The sequence below is a fragment of the Pocillopora damicornis genome, chromosome 13 (genome assembly GCF_964200805.1).
Source record: "Pocillopora damicornis chromosome 13, jaPocDami1.2, whole genome shotgun sequence".
Classification (NCBI taxonomy): Eukaryota; Metazoa; Cnidaria; class Anthozoa; order Scleractinia; family Pocilloporidae; genus Pocillopora; species Pocillopora damicornis.
In genome coordinates, this window is record NC_142682.1 from 8,065,053 (window position 1) to 8,084,431 (window position 19,379).

The following is a 19,379-nucleotide window of genomic DNA, read 5'->3' on the forward strand; positions in this document are numbered from 1 at the left end:
TCTGTTGTGCTAAACTTTCTTGGGTTATCCGGTTACTGCTTGCAATAAGAACATGTGCTTTTTTATTACAGTATTTTTCATCCATTAAAAAATGGTCAAAAAGTACTGGCAAATTTTCTGGATATAAATGAAAAAGTGTTGGCTGTTCCGCCACCATGGACTACACAACCCCGCAATAAATAGATTTTGACACCAAGCTGTTGTAGGGTTTGCCCCCACCACTACAAAAATATTTGAAAGAAAAAGAACATGAAATAGTCATTTGGCTTAAAATTGGTTCGTATATTTGACTTTAGGTATTTTCTGTAACGAGAACCTCAAAATTTTCTGTCAGAAAACTGCTTACTTCCTAAAACAGATATGTATTTTTTGCAATCCATTAGGACTATTTTAGCTGATATATTGACACGCGTGCCCTTGTGCAAAGTGATGTGTAGGAGATTATCTTAAAGAATTCCGGCTTTAATTGAGCAGAGCAAATGATTATAGGTTCGGCTCATTTTGTATCAAAAGCGAAGAGAGTTCTCACCTTGATCGCTTTCTGAATATTCCCGAGACTTGATCGAACAACATTTGTAAGACGATTAAACCTACGTGAAAAGAAACAGCAAGGTAGTTGTTCATAAACAAGTGTACTACACGAAATAGATCATCATGACGCTCGCCTTATAGCATGAAAACCAGCAAAGAGTATTTCAGTCGAGCGCGAGTGACAATAGCCCCTTCACATTGCATATTCAGCCACAAATGTTTCAGACAGCACTCGTGCTGGCTAATGTAACTTTAGTAACCTTAAAATATTGGTTATTAGTTATTTCTAACCCACTACGACATACCTCAACTCGACTACTTTAAGAGTAATGTTGATTACACCGGGAAAAGAAGATGCAATCCCAGGAAATCTATGTAGCGTTGAAGTTTAAAATCAGGGATTCATATTTGTCAGTTGGTTTATGCAAAGAAGAACGATTTAGTGGTTCTACCTTATCAGTTCTTGAAGCAATACGGTGTTCATGGATTCTTCATAAAGTACAGGATACTTTTTCTGAAGCACAAGAAAGGTGAATTAGGCTTTGATGGATAAAAGGGGCAAGTTTGCCGATACCGAGAATGGATTGAAATTGAACCGAAGAGGCACAACATCAAATAACTCATTCATATATCTTACTCTCTTATTAACCGATTTCGAGATCCGTACTTCAAGTTAAGGACCGAGTTCTCCCCTTGGATTTATGGCCCAAGCGCGGAGAGCGCGGGCCATAAATCCGAGTGTGGAAAAACGAGGGTCCTCATGGATGGTTAAAATAGAGGAATAGGATTTCAATTCAATTCAAACTTTTACATTTAGCGAGCCATAGTAAAACACGGCCCGTTCAATTGACCAATCATGGTGCACGAACTAACTGTGAGACCTAATAAGTTTTTACTACCAACGAAGATCACATAACAATTTTTTTTTTTTGCTTCTAGAATAACCGAACCACTCACCTGAACCATTTCTGTGTCAAAAGGCAGAGGAATTTTCGACAGGATGTCACAAGCCAAATCCTCAATCACTTCCTGAGAAGATTTCCCTCCACTAGAGGTCTGAAATCACACAATCATTGAAAACACCATCAGGAATAGTCAAGATGTCCAAACTTTAATAGTGGATTTCCATATCCATCTTTACTCAAAAACTTTATTTCTTATCACTTATCACCCGCTATACAGATCTAAATCTCGTAACGAAAGTTGTCACATGCACCCACAAAATTTCCCATGAAAGCAGAAAAGTAGCAGTATTTTCTGAACAGCCGCCATTCTCTTGAGAGGAAATTAGCTATCTCGTCAAAATCAAGTGCGGTTACCCATCATTTCTTTTTTCTTTTTTGACTCAAGGAATCACTCTCTTGTTCAAATCGACCTCCGTACAGAATACGAAAGAATTGTAGGGGGTGAATTAGCAATACTGGCCAAGACGGTAGTTTCTTGAGGAATTAAGGAGCTATTTTGCTCACTGATACGGGGTGCTGATGATCCTTAAAGAGCACTGCGCCCCTCAAACACAGCGGTCAAACGTCTGCGCATGTGTGAACGTTGGAACTGCTCAGAAGTGGTGTATAATAAACGCTTGATAGAATCACAGTGTAGTTTTCCAGAAGTATAAAGTAAAGGGAAGAAACACTGAGATTCCATCATTTCCTACCTGCCGGGGTAGCGTGAGTAGAATTCCGTCAAATAGCTGTTGAGTTTCACGTTGGTTCTTTGTTATATCAGCATTCTCGTGCAGACCAAATACCTGTCAAACAAATTGTAGACTATATTTAAATTTCTCATATGACTGCATGGCTTCGTGAGCGGGCAAGATGACGCAAATCCTGAGATCTGATAAGCTATGAGTGTAAAGCCAGTATTTATGCCTAAATTCTTAAGCTTCTTCAATATCGAATTTTTTTAAGCTCTTTTCAGTGCACTTCTTGTAAAGTGCGACTGAAAGAATTTGACTTCTTTTTCTATTTCACGATGGAGGGTAGAGACTTAAACGGCTGTAACTATCTAACAGAAGTTACCTCAGGATCTGGAGTGAGAGGCAGACTACGGATGTACTCCAGATAGCTATCATAAGGACCCTGTGACGGTAGAATGACAATACAAGAACAGCATCAGTTTAGGGCAGATTTCAATTGAGTGTATAAAGTTAGCCGGAATTGCTTGGAATTCACTTTATTTAGCTCTGTGATTGGTCCTGAAATCTCAACCAATCTGTGAATTAAAATGTGCACTCGAACCAAGTGGCCCCGGCACCATCCTTGTCTCCGTTGCATAAAGTGAATAAGAGTCTTGCGAATACCCCTGGATGGAATGCTAATCAAACGTAGGCAACCCCACCCCCTTGCATTCCTTAAGGATTCCCTGAAAACTCGCCAGTAAGTAATTATCCTCCTAGGCCCAGTTATTCAAAGGGCGGATAACGCTATCCAAAGGAAACCCCTCTCAAACGGATAACGCTATCCAACGGATTAATCGATATACGGATAACTGATAGCAAAACGTACCGCGCTATCCATCGGATAGAAATTTATCTAATGGACTGTGCTATGCAAGCTTTGAGGCCTGGGTGGAAAGAGGCAATGTGAAACTGTCTTGCGCAAGAACGCAAAACAATGACTCAGCCAGGGGCTCGAACCTGGAACTCTCTCCAAAGCTGCTTTATTCAACATTGAGCACGGGCGGAGATTAAAGAAATATCTAGGGTATCCATCATTCACACGGAAAAGCCGCTAATTTGTTTATGGGGAATTTAATCGTTCGCGCCCATTTGGAACGTTTAGAAAATTAAGGGCCACTGATTTGGAGATAGAACTCCTCTATTATTTAGTGTTATAGGAGGGTTTTGCATAGTTGTAAACCTTATTCCTCTTCTGTAAACCCAAGTTCAATCATTATAGTTCTGTCTATTAAATTTTTAACGTATGATGTATGTAATTGGATTTAAATGCCCCTGAGTTCCACGTGTACGTTCCGTTTAAGTTTATCTCTATTCGTCATCAACGAATTGCCTTCAACGGCTGACTTCTGCTGTCTGGTATGCCTCACCAAACTGGGGTTTTAGTGTAGCTTTTAGCACTGGTGTGTCATATAAAGGATAGTAATTTTGTCCCTTAACGAACTGACACTGACCTCTGGAGGCGCGAAATATGAACCGCTACTGGAATACTTGTAGTTCTCATCTTCTGTGACCTCCCGGCAGTAAAAAATGGACAAGAGACTCAAAATAAGACGCCTGTGGAAATGAGAAAGTATTCGGGTTAGAAAAAGGGGAAAACCGGGGGGGGGGGGGTAAGAACGTTTAATGCAGAGTCCTAGGAGTCTTTGTTTAAGTTTCCGATGATAAATTCCCCTTGTTTGGATAAAAATATTTTCGCAGCGAAACACGTTCCTTCTCGGTGCGGAAGACACAAGACACGTCACTATGAAACACCGCTTCATTAGCCTATTGTTTTCAACGTTTTCTCCGTTTTGTCTTTTGTTCTGTATTTTTTTTGCGTCAACTGTGTCTTTTAAACCGAATAAGATCAGTTTATAGGCCTTCGCCAACGCAGATCATTTGATTTTATCAACTGAATTGATAATGTTAGTTGGCCACCGTGAAGAGTTTCTAAAGCTAAATATGTGGATTGAAAAATAAAAAGACAAGAGTTAAGCGATTACATGGCAAATGAATTAAGGGACTAAGTTTTTAAAGAAACTGTGGTGTTGCGTCGGTGGGGTATTACAAGATGATTTGTTCTATCGGCTGAGTTGATAATGCCAATTGGCCACCGTTAAGAGTTTCGAAAGTGGCAAATTTGCATTATCAACTCAGTTGATAAAATCAAATTACCTTGTTGTAATCCCCACCGAGACGCAGCACCACAGTTTCTTTAGAAATTTACCCCCTTCACTAACGAAGTTTAACTTCATTAAACGAAAGTCCGACATTTAAAGAAAAAAGGCATTCGGAGCTGCACTTAGGGCCATGGTACTTAGAAAGGTTGATGACTTGTTTCAGCCACAGCACAGAGCCATTGAGTTCTATCATACCTGTCTCTTTCATCGGTCACCCGTCCTCCATAGTTACACTGTCCAGTGAGGTAGGTCAGAGCGTCCAGGGGAACTTCTTCATAGTCATTCAAAAACATCTGTAAAACCAACCATGACACACTTTTAGTCTTGAAGCTGAAGGCATGGAAATAAGTGTTCTGCCGTGATATCCAGCTATTTTTCTCTCCTCATGCTTTGATTGGAGCGATGAAGAACGCAAACCTGACTTTTGCGATGCGTATATATTTTGAAACAACAGCGGAATGTTAGATGGCTTGGATCAAAATTGGGTGCTGGGTCATAAATACTCTTGAAAGTGCAGTATGCGAAGAAGCTAGTTGAAGCCTCGTATCAGGATTGTTTTTCGGCCGGCAATTATCACAAAGCTCCATAGCAATAGCAGTAACAGCTTCAAGATACGCCTACGGCTTCAGATTTCCGATCACTATACCAGTATGATGTTTGTAAGATAGTCTAGATGGATTATCGTGTATTCAGGGCTCCATTAAAAAGAAAAAAAAGAACAATTCTTTGAAGGAACTAAACTCCTCAAAAAGCTATGTTCGGATGAAGCCGAAGATTTTTCTAATTTCACGTCAATCAAATCATTTATTTACAGGAGATCCGTAAGAGATCGAGGGTGACTGAAAAAACAAGTACTCTTACCCACATGTCTTCAGGATAAATCCTCACCTGTTGTTGACGAACGCTAATTCTAAGGTCAGACTCGTTAAACTCGTACGGAATGTTCCAACCCAGAGGACCGAACTTGCGTCTTTCTTGAACCAGCGCGTGAAAAAAACATAAGCTGAAAAGTAGTTTCTTCCAGACCTGCAAGATCGCATCGACATAACACATTTCGAAAAGCGCAACTAGTTTTAGAGGAGTTTTCAATGGAGCGTCTGCAATGGTTTCACTTTACTTCGTTCTGTGAGTGGTCCAAATAAAATTTGGGCCACCCTCTCGACCAATCAGAAGCAAAAATAAAACCAATCACGACTTCGTCATCCGCGTTTTCCCGCGCTTCAGAGAATTCAGTGGGTTTTACCTTAAGTTCTCATCGGCTCTTTAAGATATTTTCCTCTCCTCTGATTGGCCGTTGTGATTAAGTTGCTTTTGGTTTTACGATACTCAGTTGAAAAGCCCTTTAAGAGGCCCACCAACCACTCTTTAACGTATGAATGTTTGTGTCTCGATATGAAGTCACTTTCAACGGCTCATCGCGACGTTTCGCCTGCTGTACTGCATATCAACATTAGGCTAGGAGGGTGAATTTAGTGCCGCTATATAGCTGGCTAGTTCAGTGTTCTTAGTGCGTTAAACATAACCTTGACGAAAACTTACAGTAAAGCAAAAGAGACGTTGCAAACAAAAATTGGTAGTAACTGTATATCCTGAGATAATGCATAAAGCGCTCATTGTCGTTACAGTAGATGCACCAACTACGAACAGGAAAGTATACAAGAGAGTTAAACAAAAAATAGTCATTAAATAATTTTGAGTTATGATTCCAGTTCATGTTACCTTGGGTTTGTTGCAGCCACTGAAAAAGGCAGGGTCTGATATGGGATCGCTGTGGTACGACCGTAATAAATTGGCCCGGAGTCCCATCGGTGGCTCATTGGTCATTTTCACTCCTGCGAATAGGTTGAAAGACAAAGAAATAGTCATGAATATTAAATTCAATTCAGTATGAGAGGCCAGGAGAGCGGACAAGTAAGCGACAGATGCTCAATCGGTGCAGAGCAAATATACAATACATCACGAGCCTTGATCGGGGATTCAGTAACGACTCAGACATAGCGCGCTGACTCATCGAGAAAACAGTCAAGGTGACCTAGGGCAGAAAACTGCACTATCCTCAAACAGCAACAAAAATAAACAAATAAATTGAAAAGTGCATGAAACAAAAAACTGCGAGTAGATTTGGACGAAATGGCAGGTTCGCATGATTTTCAAAAGTCAACCTTCCTTACGACGAACAGATCGAAATAATTCGTGGTTTTTTTTTTAATGCTTTCCCTCAGATGAAAAGTGGAACGTAAATCACAGTAACCTATGGAAGATAATTGGCGGAAGAAATTTTAAATTATGGATGGTTTAACTCTTTCATCGTCCTTTATTAAGAATTTATTTCAATATTTGTGTTTTTTTTTTCAACGAGACAGTTATTCCAAAGGCTGTGTTTGTCCAGATGTGTAACACAGACGTTTGCTAAAATTAGCTCGAAATAACGGGTTGACGAGCGCTTGAAAAGGAGCTTAACTCGCCCTAGACCCTACACAAGATCACAGCTCCTGACCACATCAATAGCTGGAGTAGTACATTCGTTCTTTCAAAATGCTGAATTTTCGTACATTCAGCGAGACTTCAGGTAAACTTAACACTGGGAAAAAAACCCTACTAAATCTTTGAATTCCGTTATTTTAAGTAAACATACAAAAAAATCAAACAGGAGGTTACTTAAAAGAAAGCAAACTGTCTCTTACCGTTTTGTAAGATGGACACAGGGAATCTTTCGGTGGGGTAACTTGTAAGCCAAAGTCTAAAATTCTTGTGCGTCTTTTCCGGGACGATAACCTAAACGAGATACCACAGTGCAGATATGTGTTTATTAATCAGTGCACCAGGGAGCTTCATCTAATTCCAATGATTTTCTTACTGACTCCTAGTAAAGGTGATATGCTACATGTTTAACCCCGCATACGCTGCACTTTTCACGACGCTCTGCTGCTGCTCAACGAATTCGCTGATTCACAGGTCGTTCATTTGACAAGGAGTGATCAGCAATGAAATGTTCAATACAATTTTAAATACTCTGTCAAAAAGACTGGTAATAAGAAGTTGGAAAATTATAAACTGGGCGAAATTAATGGCATAAATTACCAAAAGTTCGCATCAGTCACTTAATGTAACAAAGGAATGTATTATCATTAAGTTCAAGGAAGTGGATGGGGAAGGGGGGGGCGGTCAGCACTCAGATTTTGTGACTGTAGCATGATAGCCCACTAATAACAACCAGCCATCTATGCTCGACACTTAACTATCGCGTTAAAATATAGTAAGTGTTGAAAACCTCCTCGCATATTTTCTCAAGAATAGGCATCCACGATGTTGCAAGATGGCAATTCTGTAGTACAACCCAGTCCCCGACAGCGATGGCCTACAAAAAAAATTGTTAAATGTACATAAGTAAGACAAAAATGTCTCGCTAACAAACACAGCACAGATACTCGGCCAGCAATCGAACCGAAACCATCGATCCAGAATACAGCGCACAAGCCACGAGATTATTGCTTCTCCCTTTAGCCGTTGATAATTTACTCGACAATATTGTCCATCATTAAAAACAAACAAAAGCAAGTTTTCCCAAAAAAAGCCTTCTTATGAAACAAGTGCCAATTTCCAGACAACGGAGTTTGCCATGGAAGACCTACTAAATGTTATCAACCCTACCAAATGGAACTTGCTTGTATAAATGTAGCTTTACGCATGCGTGTGCAAATATTACTTGTGGTGAACTTGTGATTGGTTCAGGGTGAAGGGTCGCAGTCTATCAAGAATATAAGTCAAGTCACTACCAAATTTTTTCAGGTTCTATAAGTATCGGTAATAGGGCTGAGTGGAGTCCAATATGGTCTGTAATCATACGAGTGATAACACAATCAGGCGACCGCACAAACAAACAAACTGTTCGATAACAAACGGTCCGATAACTTGGCAAGTTAATTGGTGAAAAATAGGAGTTTTTTAAACCGATCACAATCGAGGAAATTGTAGTTTTTATGATTAGTATTCTATAACAGTCGTCTTACTTCATTGATCATCTTTGAAGCAATGGGTCCTTGTCCCTGACCAAGTGAAATGGTCTGAAAATGAGACCTGGTCACACCTACCATAAAAACAAAACGATACAAAACAGTATTGGGCCGGAAATAACTGGATTACTTGATAGAAAACAAAGTATTGAAGAAACTGCAGTCTACAGCGAGTCATCTCCGAGCCTCAACAGGTTACAAAACAAGGTTATGCAGGTTTTAATTTATGCACGTCTAATTACGACTCTGACTCCGTCGTGGGCGAAAACTAGCTTTTCACCAGGAAAGCAACTTTATTACTTCATGGTTGGTTCCACGATTCATACCTATGTCCTCGGCAAACTTTACTAAGCTGGCCATGGGATCTGCTCCGGGTGACAACACAAAAATCAACGGCACACAGCAATCTGAGTCTTCATAACACTTGGACAGGTCAAATGTGGGCGGCTCAATGTACGCCGGACTCATGTAGAATGTTATGAAGTCACGTACGCCTAAGGTGACCTGTCAAAGAAAAGAACTCGAGTGTGATCTGGAAGGTCAAACGGTATAAATATATATGCTGGTCAGAGAAACAAAGGACAATGGCAAGGAGATCACTCAAGTACACTACATCTTAATGAAAGTAGAAGAAGTACACTACATCTTAATGAATGTAGGATATAGGGAAATTTGAAATGGATCTACGAAGAACTCCTTGTGATGGCACAGTAAATAAACCTTACCTGGCCGTCTCAGAGTTTGTTTGCATGCCAGGTTTGGGAAACTTTTTCATTAGATTGGAATTCGAAAGCGATGTGCTAGCCTGAACTTGGATGCCGAGAGCGACTATAGCTACCAGGTGGCAAAAGGAGAAGCTAATCCTCAGAGCGAGAATATGCACGAGACGAGCCTACGATACAAGACTAAAACGTCTAAACATTTTCAGATGGAGTTGGGAGAGAAGAATGTTGTCCTCGGTTACTTCTGAATCGAGTTTGCAAGGCACTTTTGTGCTCTTTTTATAAGCAGTTATATTTTCCTCCTTTTTAACAAGACCCTCACCGAGTAAAACGCCTTAAACATGGAGGTAAACTGAAACCAAAATAATTCCCGCAGCTCCTTAAATGCTCTCACCTCAGTCTGGATGGTTATTTAAAAGGTACAAAAAAGTTTTTTGGCAATCTTCACCTTATCCGGCCTCAAACATCTCAAGACAATCAAATGTTGCAGCTTATTAAGATCATCTTCCCAAGGCTCGGGAAGTGGTTCCGTTTGGGGAGTGGCAGAGTCATAGAACGCCTTCCATTCCGAAATCTGAGGGATCAAACAAAAAAAGTTACTAGTCATGGTTACTTTAAAATGCCGAACTCTTTCCCAAAGAGCTTTTTCAAAAGATCCAATCACGTATGTCCCAAGAACAGCTAAAGTAGGTGATCACGAAGTTCTTTGCGGTTATAATGATAGTAACAAATCAAAAAACCAAGTACAGCTTTGAAAACTTACTCTCGCTGTGAAGTGTTTGAGGATTCCTTGAAATGATGGTAGCGCTGAACATCGAACCATCTCAGCCCAAGACTTGTCGGTCAACCAATCCGATGCAGGGTTTGGAAATTTGTTTTCCAAGGCCACTCCGCCCGTCAATAAAAAACGCCATTCCTGCTCATCAATTTTACCGCTGAAAATACAACAAACAAATAAAATTTATCATCTTCTCACAACAACGTACATATATTGATCCAAATATCTATGGGACAAACTTCAGAGAAAAATGTATTTCAGTCATGAATTAGTAACCTTTATCCCATTAGGTATAGCGAGCCACAAGATAAATTTCTGACCTTTATCCTATTAAAACTGAAAAAGATAACGCATATCCTTCACGTTTGGCTCTCCCTGATCACTTAGGTGCATTTAAAGACTTCAAATTTCATCGTACTCTTTTACTACATTATTCACCTTTTTTGAAGAAGTGAAAGAGCGAAATAATTTAAACCTGTCTTTAATATGTTGTCTTAATCTGGACACTAATGAACACAATTAACATATAATTTTCACCCCCCCCCCCCCCCCCTCAGCCTGTAGAAATAAACCTCATACCTTCCTTTCAGAATACCAATGCACAACAAAAACGAGAACAACAGTTTGTCCTTCTCAAACAATGATCGGCACACGTTTCTGTAGATACTATGAAACAACACAGGCAACATGAAATGATCAACAGTATGAAATGACAAGGGCGAATTTTAATAATAACATCACCGAGCTATCATCTTGATAGGTCTTGCACATAAATAGAGAGGTATATTGTAGAAACAATGTAATTGCATCTCCCCCATTACCTGTAAGTAAAATGATCATTGAGGTTCAATATCCTTCTGCCAAGGTCTGAGGACGGCTCACTATTCAGGATTGACTGCAAAGGAGAGAGCGTCCCAATTAACCATTAAAAAAAAACTTTGAAAGACGTAGATTTTTGGCAGTGGTTTTTGGAGCGTTCTTTCGGCATGGGGCAACAAGGACGCAACAGATTTGGCAATAAGCAATGATATCTGCCTGATCGTTCGCAGTCCTCAAGTAATGTTATTAACGTATTTAAGTTGGACAAAAATAAAATAGCAAAGTACTTACCTGCAGGTAAAGATTGATAAACCATGTCAGCGAGTATTGGTACATCGGCTCAATGTTGGCCAGGTCAGATATAGTGAAGAACAAGATACTGGAGTGTTTAGCCACCTGACAATACACAATAACAAGAGATATCAGACCAACAGAGCAATAAAATACGTCACAGTTAGACAATATTTGTGCATTTGATATTTAAAACTTTCTCAAAAGTTGAGATGGTTTCTGAGTGCCCGTCCTAAAATAAGTAATGCTTGCTAAAAATACCGATGTGATGACGGAGGAAGTCAGGAATTGCTTGAATAACTGGGTTATCAGGAAAAAAATGAACGATACAAATAACTACGAGTTCATAGCTTCACTCTCCGAATGACTTTGTCTGTACTGTAAATTACAACAAAAGAATAAGAAGGCTTTTCTACTCACTGGTTTGTAACCTCCTCGAGTTTTATCAATTTCCTTTTCAGTTTTAGTGGCGATTTCTTGTTTGACTGAGATTTCCTCTGACAGCTTTTTGCTGGATGACAATACCTAACACACACAGTGTGAGTAAAGAAGAATGTATGACAGTCTTAATGGAAACAGCCGATCAAAATCTTCACATACGACTGCATCTAAGTCTGTCATGGCACACAAATTCACAGATCCTTTCGTGGAAAGATTTCATCTATCTAAGCACAGCCGTGTTTACTTGCAGCACTAGTAAACCGCATAATGACTGCGTACCTCAATCGCAGTCTCGTCTTCCAAAATATTGCCTTCACTAGTAGACAGCACTTCCAGAATCCTATCCTCAATCTCCTTCAACTGCTTCTTGTTTTTAGCGCTCTCTATGATCAACTCATTCTTTTTCTCCTCCAACTCAGGTTTTTCCTTCGCTGCCACTATCCCCAGTAACTGATCCTCCAAGCCAAGAGGTGTGATCATGAAGTTCAAAAGGGTCACCTAAGGTGGGGGGAAAACAAATCAAATCTATAAAAAGAACAGAGAACATTTTTCTAAAGGAGCTGTTGCGCCGCGCCAGCATACAAGGTTCACATTTATAACTAGTTTCCACGACATGTCACTGCTGTGGATTAAGAAATAGTCCGTTGTGATTGGTGTACAAAGTTAGCTTCGGGAATCGCCGAGTATCTCTAGAGTTTCACTACTGTCAATCAAACAGTTGTGGGTGAAAAGTTAATCATAACCTATAAGGTGCTGCAATGTTGAACAAAGGTGTTTTTAGGCCGGACCACAGTCTTTAAAAGGAATTTAGTGTGCAGAGAAAAAATGCCTGAGTGAATCACTGGCGATCAAAATGCTATCCGATCAATAGTACATGTGGTTTTAAAAGTGGCACTCCACTTGCAATCAGACGAAGTTTGCTGATTCCTGACTTTTTTTTTTAATGCCGCCCTTTGTCGCGCGAACCTCTTAAAGAGGATAAATACGATAAAAAATTCCTGATAGCAAGTTTGTAGAAAATACGATGCACGAGTGTTTTACGTTTTGATGATATATCAAGCAGCTGTACAACTTAAACACTATGCGAGTAAATTCTGTGAGTTCCTAACACTAGGGACTCATTCCTATCCACGTCTAGACGTTTCATCTTTCGCAGCTTACCTTAACGGAGACCTCAGGAAGATAGTGTGGGTTTCTTAACTTTGTGGTGATGTAGAACTTGAAATCCTGACCACGAAACAAAAGACAAGAACACTTAGCGTCTTTAGATAGGGTTAAAGGGGTTCTTTGAAATGGTCGGTTCCGTTATGCAAAGAGAGAGTCACACATGGTAACGTTACAACGAACTCTTGTGTGAGATGTGAAACTCCTTATCAAAAGAGCAAAACTCCAGCCAAAAATTAAAATATAATTTGAACTTACCCTACTAAATTCAACTACATGATCACCCATCCGCAAGTACTCGACTCCACCCTGCATGAAGGCAATAATAGTTTACTTGTTAATTGCAGCAACGCACTGGCAGAGCGGTTAGCGCTCTGGATTCCAGATCGAGAGGTCCGGAGTTCCAAGCCACAGAAAAGAAACTTTATTCTTATACTGCCTGCCCTATACAACTTTACCTTGTTAATATTGGGCCCCACTTTAGGAATTTTACAGACATAATAATCTATATTTTCCTTTGTATGTTTGTTTTGCTTTTTTCCCTAGAGTTTTTTTTTAATATTCTGACCTTTTTAAGCCACACGTTAACTGAAAGAAGCAGAGTATTTCACCTTGTTATATCACCACAAACATTTCCAGACATTTCGGATATGACCAAATTCAGACGTACTTAGTGTCATTATATACCGCGTTTTTCCTTTAACCCTTTACACCCTGACATCAGTATGCAATTCCCCATACTGTTCACTATACATTTCCTAAGGTGCCGTCAAGGAGAATTTGTTTAACAATCAAGAGTATTTTTAGTTGGTGATCAATACGTTTATTCTCGTGACTTTAACGAGTGATCCTGGGGTAACATTGTAAGGAGAAATTAGATGCTAGTCACTCTTAGGCGTGAAAGGGGTAAAAACCAAGTGCTTTTCGGCCTATTACCAACCTGTTTGAACGTCTGTTTCAGCAGAATGGGTTCCAGTAAGGGATCCAGCTCCTCTCCGACGTTCTCTAAGAGAACTGGCGTCCCGAACTATCACAAAAGAGAATAAAAAATAAAATACTGCAACAAATTTCAACTGACTTTCAGATGTAATCCAGGATTGCGTTGGCTTTGCCTCACCTTGCAGTTATGAAAAATATCCTGACCCAATACTCACAAATTCAGCAGGAAAATAACGTTTACCTGAATGGAGTTTTCTAAAGTCCTCACGTAGTTCTGGTCTGACAATTTTATCACCTGGAACAAAACATTTAAAGAATATCACAATCGTTTTTCCTGCAAATCAGTCCTGTGGTAGAAGGCATAACTCTAGCTGTCTGAAACTTAAACTCTACAGACCACTTAAGTCGGTAGTCAGTACCCCTATAATTTTTTCGAGAGATAATAAAGACTTACTTGGTGATATAGGGTAAATCATGTGAAATATGTTGTTGCAAAATGTGCACAACTTTGGTTTAAAAAGAAAACGGAGAAATACAAAGTGACACTAACACAGCAGCAGCAGTCCAACGTCTGCGCATGTGCAAACTTTATTAAGACTAGGGGGAGGGGAGGGGAGGGGAGGAATTTTGGGAGGATCACATAGTTTTCAGGGGGAACGGAGGGGATATCAGTAGTCGTCAACAGATTATAAAAGGGGGACCCTTAGAATATTGACTGCCAATCAGGAAGGGGATTATTAGAGAACTACAGGCCTTTGGGGATCAGATAAATTTTATGGTGACACAAACGAAACCCTCTGACCGACCTAGAAGGGAACGAAAGGAATATTGGCTGCCAATGAGGGGGGGAAAGGAATCAAAAGAATACGGCAGAGCCTTATGAGGGGATTAGTGAATTTTATCGTGACACCACCAAAATTCTCCAAGCTCTACCCCCCTTTCCCCCCTCCTGAGACAAATCATAACCTGTCCCAAAACTAACCGTTTAAAAGTCCTAACCTGTAAGCTGTTTGGTTTCTCCATATTCTTAATCCACTTGTTTGCCTGACCCTGAGGGTCTATCATCAATGGCCAGCGGTGAGAGTTCGTCACAATAATTGCGTTATCGAGTGAAAAACTGAAAAAGAAACGAGGCGCAGAAGAGGAAATCATTCACAAACATAGGAAACGTCGTTTTGAGGCAATGAAATTAAAAAAGATCATTTACAAGCCGCAGAGGAAAATATATAGGATAAAATTGAAAACTAACTACTTCTCCCCGAAATAACAAAAATCAAGACATTTGCGAAGGGAGAATTACTCACTTGTCAACCGGCAGTCCAGCGATATGCCAAGCACGTGTTGATAAAGGATCTCCCAGAGTCGCCGACAACGAAAAGCTGTCTGACACCGGAACGTTCTTCTGTCGGCACAAACCCCACCATTCCTTGATACATTCCTGAAAAGGGCCATGACGTTAGTTAATGGGAACGGGGGGGGGGGGGGGGGGGAGTTCGTTTCTAAAGAAGCTGTGGTGCTGTGTCGGTGAGGAGTATTACAAGATAATTTGGCTTTATCCCCTGAGTTGATAATGTAAATTGACCGCCGTAAAGAGTTTCAAAGCTGATATTTCGAGGTTTAGTCCAGCGTCAGAGCGATGTTGGAGTTGATGTTGTTGTTAGTTACCAGTAGCACTCATGAACTTACCATTAACGCTTTGGAGGCCCCCTGAGGGAGGGCTTCTGGTAAACTTTAAGTTCTAGACAGAGAACTTATGGATCAATCCCAGTATCTGAGCAACTACGTACTCTCCCCTCCCCTAATCCAACAACAGTCCACTGATAACAAGTTAGGGTTAATGTTGGGTTAGGGGAGGGGTAGATACTGACATTGATCTGAACTTATTGCAGAGGTGAGCTAATAAGTGGAGGGCGGAAGTTTCATCAAAAACTAACTATTTAACTATCAAAATCCCGAGTCTCTACTTTATTCGACCGTCACCCAGATTTGAAGAATACCTTATAGAAAATGTCTTTAATTCGATGAAAACGTACACTATTTTGAGACGGAAATTGATGAAAATTTATTTGCATTACAACGCGGCCTTATTATTCTTTCCACAAAAATCTCAAAGTTTTTTTGTTGCATTTTTAATGTAAGAGATAATAAAATAGGTCCGTCTATCGAAGCAAGTACATTCTGACTGTGTAATACAATCGCGCCCCTCACATAAAAGAGCACGTTGTATAAATTATCGCAAAGAAAAATGCGTAAAAAGAGCCTTTGTTTAAAGAGAGTTTTACCAGCGTTTACCTGTCGAAACTCCACAGTGAATGGGCCGAGATAAGCCACAATGCCCGCCGACAACAGGACGTCACCAACGATGTTATTAAACGTCTCACCCAGCTCTTGGGCAACCTGAAAAAAAAAACTCATGGCCTTAAAAGGAGAAGTTTGCTACAGAAACCATTTATTTTTATCACCACCATTTGAACGTATTTACGAAAAATAAAATTTTCTAGATTTGGAAATTCCAAAGATTAAATAAAAAAAATTCAAAATTTGTCCTCAAACATGCCAAAAATTCGATCAAGGACGCCGCCATTTTGAATATTGCTTGGCAAATCTGGCTACCCACTTGCGACATAAGAAACATTAGCTCACAACTCGGCTCTCGAATGGAATTAAATTGAACATTGCAATATAAATCAAACTTAATTAATTTCGACTCGAAACTACCCACAGCCGAACCAAAGAATACATTCGGTCTTTCGCACAACCGCTGACCTGAGTCCATCGCGTCCTTTCTCCGCCCAGTCCACTGATGAGTTTTTCAGCTCGCAGAAGCTTCTTGGAACACAATGCAATGTTTCGTTCCAGCTCCTGAGGAGATAAAAACAATTTCATTCAGTTTCTTCAATTTGAAAGACGATCTTCTTAGTCATTGACACAAGTAAACTCGGAAAAAAAATGGTTAGAATGCTCCAGGGAGGAGTTGAACTAACGAGCCTCGGACGACTCAACCCCAAAGGCAAAGAAATGCTTCTCATCATACTATAGTTGACAATTTTCTCACTTCCGCGAACCTGTCTGTTTAACACTGTTGATATCATGGAGATGAATTAAATGCTGAATGCTACATCATTAAATTTTACGTCCACTTTTTAATTTTACTTGTTTTATCTCACCTGTTTCTTGTTCACTTTTGATCGGTAGTCATCGTTCAAGTTTTGTAACTTGTCCATGACTTCTTTTAACTCGCTTCGTTTCTCATTTAAGTGAGACATCTGCTGAGCCAGGAGGGATTCCGCTTCCTTCAGACGTTTGCGCTTGGGTGCGACGAGCTTGATCCATAAAACAGAAAAAGGTTAATTCATTGCCTTGACGAGAATTTAATCAAAGTGTCATAAAATTTAACATCTCTAACTCCCTTTATCGGACTGGTAGAAAAAAATCTATATGTATCCTTCACTAGTTTGTATCGAAATGACTAAAGCTGTATCAAAACGACTTTCTAACTGTATCAAATCTAATTTGTCGATGTCTCGAATCAGCTTCAATTTGTATGGACCTGTACCGAAACGAATTTTTATTGAAACGACCAGACTCCGAGCGAAAAGAGAACGGTTTTAGTTGACATACGCCAAGGATGAATATAAAAATGAACATTTTGGATGATTACAAAATTTAGAAATTTGTTGTGCGTGAGCGACCTTAGACGGAAGTCCGAATTTACAGGTTTGGTATATGCTTGGTCATGTTTCTTATGGGTTTTATTCTTTAACCCTTTACACCCTAGTATCAGTATGCATATTCTCCATAGTGTTCTCTAAACATTTCCTCAGCTGCTGTTTTATAATCAAGAGTCTCTTCATTTGGTGTTCTTTTGCCTTATTCTCGTAAACTTAACGTTTGATTCAGGAGTGATATTGTAGAGAGAAATTAGATGCTAATCACTGTTAGGATTCAAAGGGTTAAAACATAGTAGCTCTGATATGTGTGTATCATAAACTCACTCTTTACGAAACATGAGATAACAAAAGGCGTGATACTTGTTACCTTGGCAACTCTGTCGTACACCTCAATGGCCCGCACCCACGAACACAGTCCTTCACAGGCGGACGACACGTTTTTGATAAGTGACGGGTGAAAGTCAGGATTGGTTACGTATTTATCTCGGATTTTACGGATTGTAGCAGCGGGAATGTTCTCTTTATCAAATAGCTTGAGACTCTCCAGGAATTTTAAATCACCAAGAACCTGTGGATGAGTAAAGCAAGAAAAAACGAGAGCAATTTCAGGAGAGAAGCTAACTACCATAATGGAACAATTTAGCAACAAGATACGGGGGCTTGAGACGCATAATTTTAATCGTGAGTGAGGATGGGAGTACTGTGGCTGAATAAGCGTATAGGGAGCGATTAGCAAATACACTGGAAATTAATGAAGCTTTATTTGGCCGAGTTAGATCAAGTCATCTTATTAACGAACCTCTCGAATCTAAATTTGCAAGCTTATAACGCTAGCTCATCCTCTTAAGACGCTTGAAATGCGGGTTTATTGTAAATCGGGGTTATTTGGTACTATCAACTGAGTTGATAACGTGAATCGGCTACCGTTAAGAGTTTCAAAGCCGACATTTCGAGCGTTAGCCCTTCGTTAGAGCCATCGACGAAGGGCTAATGCTCGAAACGTCAGCTTCAAAACTCTTAATGGTGGCCAATTTACGTTATCAACTCAGTCGATAACACTAAATTATCCTGTGACACTCTCCCACCGACGCAGCACCACAGTTTCTTCAGAAACTTACCACATTTATTTACTTATAAATCGACCAATCAAACCTTCTTGGAAGCCGCCCAATAGTCATCTACTTGTTTGCCGTCTACCATCTTCTTCTCAGCCTTCACTCCCTAAAAATAGAAAATTAGTGGACGGGTAAACATGAACACCAACTTATCAACAGGACAAACTACAGTAACTACCTCAAAAGCACAAAGAAAGACTGCCCGGTCAGTCCTAAGCCCAGTTGTCAATTAATTGCCACACTTAAGTAAACTTCCGAGTGACGACATCTACCCGCCGTCAATGAAATGTCCGCTTTTACACTACCTCAAAATATTCTAATAAAGCTAAAAAGGCATCAAACGGCCTGTTTCAAACCTGTGGTATACAATGAAACAACAAAACCAGACAACAAATTTGTATTGTGGGAAGTGCTATCCTTCTAGAAAAAAATTTGTGTTAGTTTAATTTGTACGACTATAACTAGCTTCTACGATTGCATATTCTCTGGTATCTGATCATAGACTACCTCAAAATCATTTTAAGTACTTTGCGCTATCTACAACTCAAGCTACACAAATAACTCATCGTTAACAATCTGTCTGTTACAAAAACCTGCCTCACTACCTAATCTTCGTGAATCTTGCACACGCCTCTGTGGCTCTTCGTATCCTGGAGAATCTATTAAAAATTTATGTCATCTCATATGTAAAGAAACTTTAAACAACAACCAGGGATTTTCTAAATCAAATGTCTTATTGTTTGAAAACTTCAGTGACAAATAAAACAAATGAAGCTCTTTGACTGCCAAAGGTGGTTAACATGTAACTTCTCACAATTTCAAAGAAATATACAGCAGCTTGAACGGAGGATATAAAAGTAGATGTTGAGAGTGAAATAGTTAACTTACAAAAAAAAAAATAGCAAACTTAAATAACTGATAAAGTGCTTTTCGATAAGGGTTGTACGACCAAAATCAAAGTAATCTCAAAATACCTTGAAGAATAAAAGATACTATCAGGGACGAAATTTTTCGATTTTTTAAATAATTTTCTCAGCAAAATTTGTGCTGATTCA

At 39.7% G+C, this 19,379-nt stretch overlaps 1 protein-coding gene across 1 annotated transcript in view; it reads right to left on the reverse strand.

Annotated features, from left to right (window-relative positions):
- The window catches only part of LOC113684977 (dynein axonemal heavy chain 3), a 69,924-nt gene that overhangs the window by 4,649 nt on the left and 45,896 nt on the right, over window positions 1-19,379 (reverse strand). Inside the window, exons 59-89 of the mRNA XM_089192331.1 lie at window positions 18,362-18,430; window positions 17,577-17,777; window positions 16,706-16,861; window positions 16,305-16,400; window positions 15,831-15,935; window positions 14,843-14,976; window positions 14,538-14,655; window positions 13,780-13,833; window positions 13,540-13,626; window positions 12,858-12,908; window positions 12,597-12,662; window positions 11,715-11,933; window positions 11,415-11,519; window positions 10,995-11,099; window positions 10,706-10,779; window positions 10,464-10,550; window positions 9,870-10,041; window positions 9,555-9,680; window positions 8,711-8,888; window positions 8,382-8,458; window positions 7,643-7,729; window positions 7,056-7,146; window positions 6,091-6,203; window positions 5,260-5,397; window positions 4,567-4,664; window positions 3,664-3,766; window positions 2,553-2,612; window positions 2,189-2,281; window positions 1,489-1,587; window positions 984-1,045; window positions 530-590 (exon numbers count right to left, since the gene is read on the reverse strand). Coding sequence (XP_089048457.1) covers window positions 530-590; window positions 984-1,045; window positions 1,489-1,587; window positions 2,189-2,281; window positions 2,553-2,612; window positions 3,664-3,766; window positions 4,567-4,664; window positions 5,260-5,397; window positions 6,091-6,203; window positions 7,056-7,146; window positions 7,643-7,729; window positions 8,382-8,458; window positions 8,711-8,888; window positions 9,555-9,680; window positions 9,870-10,041; window positions 10,464-10,550; window positions 10,706-10,779; window positions 10,995-11,099; window positions 11,415-11,519; window positions 11,715-11,933; window positions 12,597-12,662; window positions 12,858-12,908; window positions 13,540-13,626; window positions 13,780-13,833; window positions 14,538-14,655; window positions 14,843-14,976; window positions 15,831-15,935; window positions 16,305-16,400; window positions 16,706-16,861; window positions 17,577-17,777; window positions 18,362-18,430 — 3,285 coding nt within the window. The remainder of the gene's footprint in view (window positions 1-529; window positions 591-983; window positions 1,046-1,488; window positions 1,588-2,188; window positions 2,282-2,552; window positions 2,613-3,663; window positions 3,767-4,566; window positions 4,665-5,259; window positions 5,398-6,090; window positions 6,204-7,055; window positions 7,147-7,642; window positions 7,730-8,381; window positions 8,459-8,710; window positions 8,889-9,554; window positions 9,681-9,869; window positions 10,042-10,463; window positions 10,551-10,705; window positions 10,780-10,994; window positions 11,100-11,414; window positions 11,520-11,714; window positions 11,934-12,596; window positions 12,663-12,857; window positions 12,909-13,539; window positions 13,627-13,779; window positions 13,834-14,537; window positions 14,656-14,842; window positions 14,977-15,830; window positions 15,936-16,304; window positions 16,401-16,705; window positions 16,862-17,576; window positions 17,778-18,361; window positions 18,431-19,379) is intronic.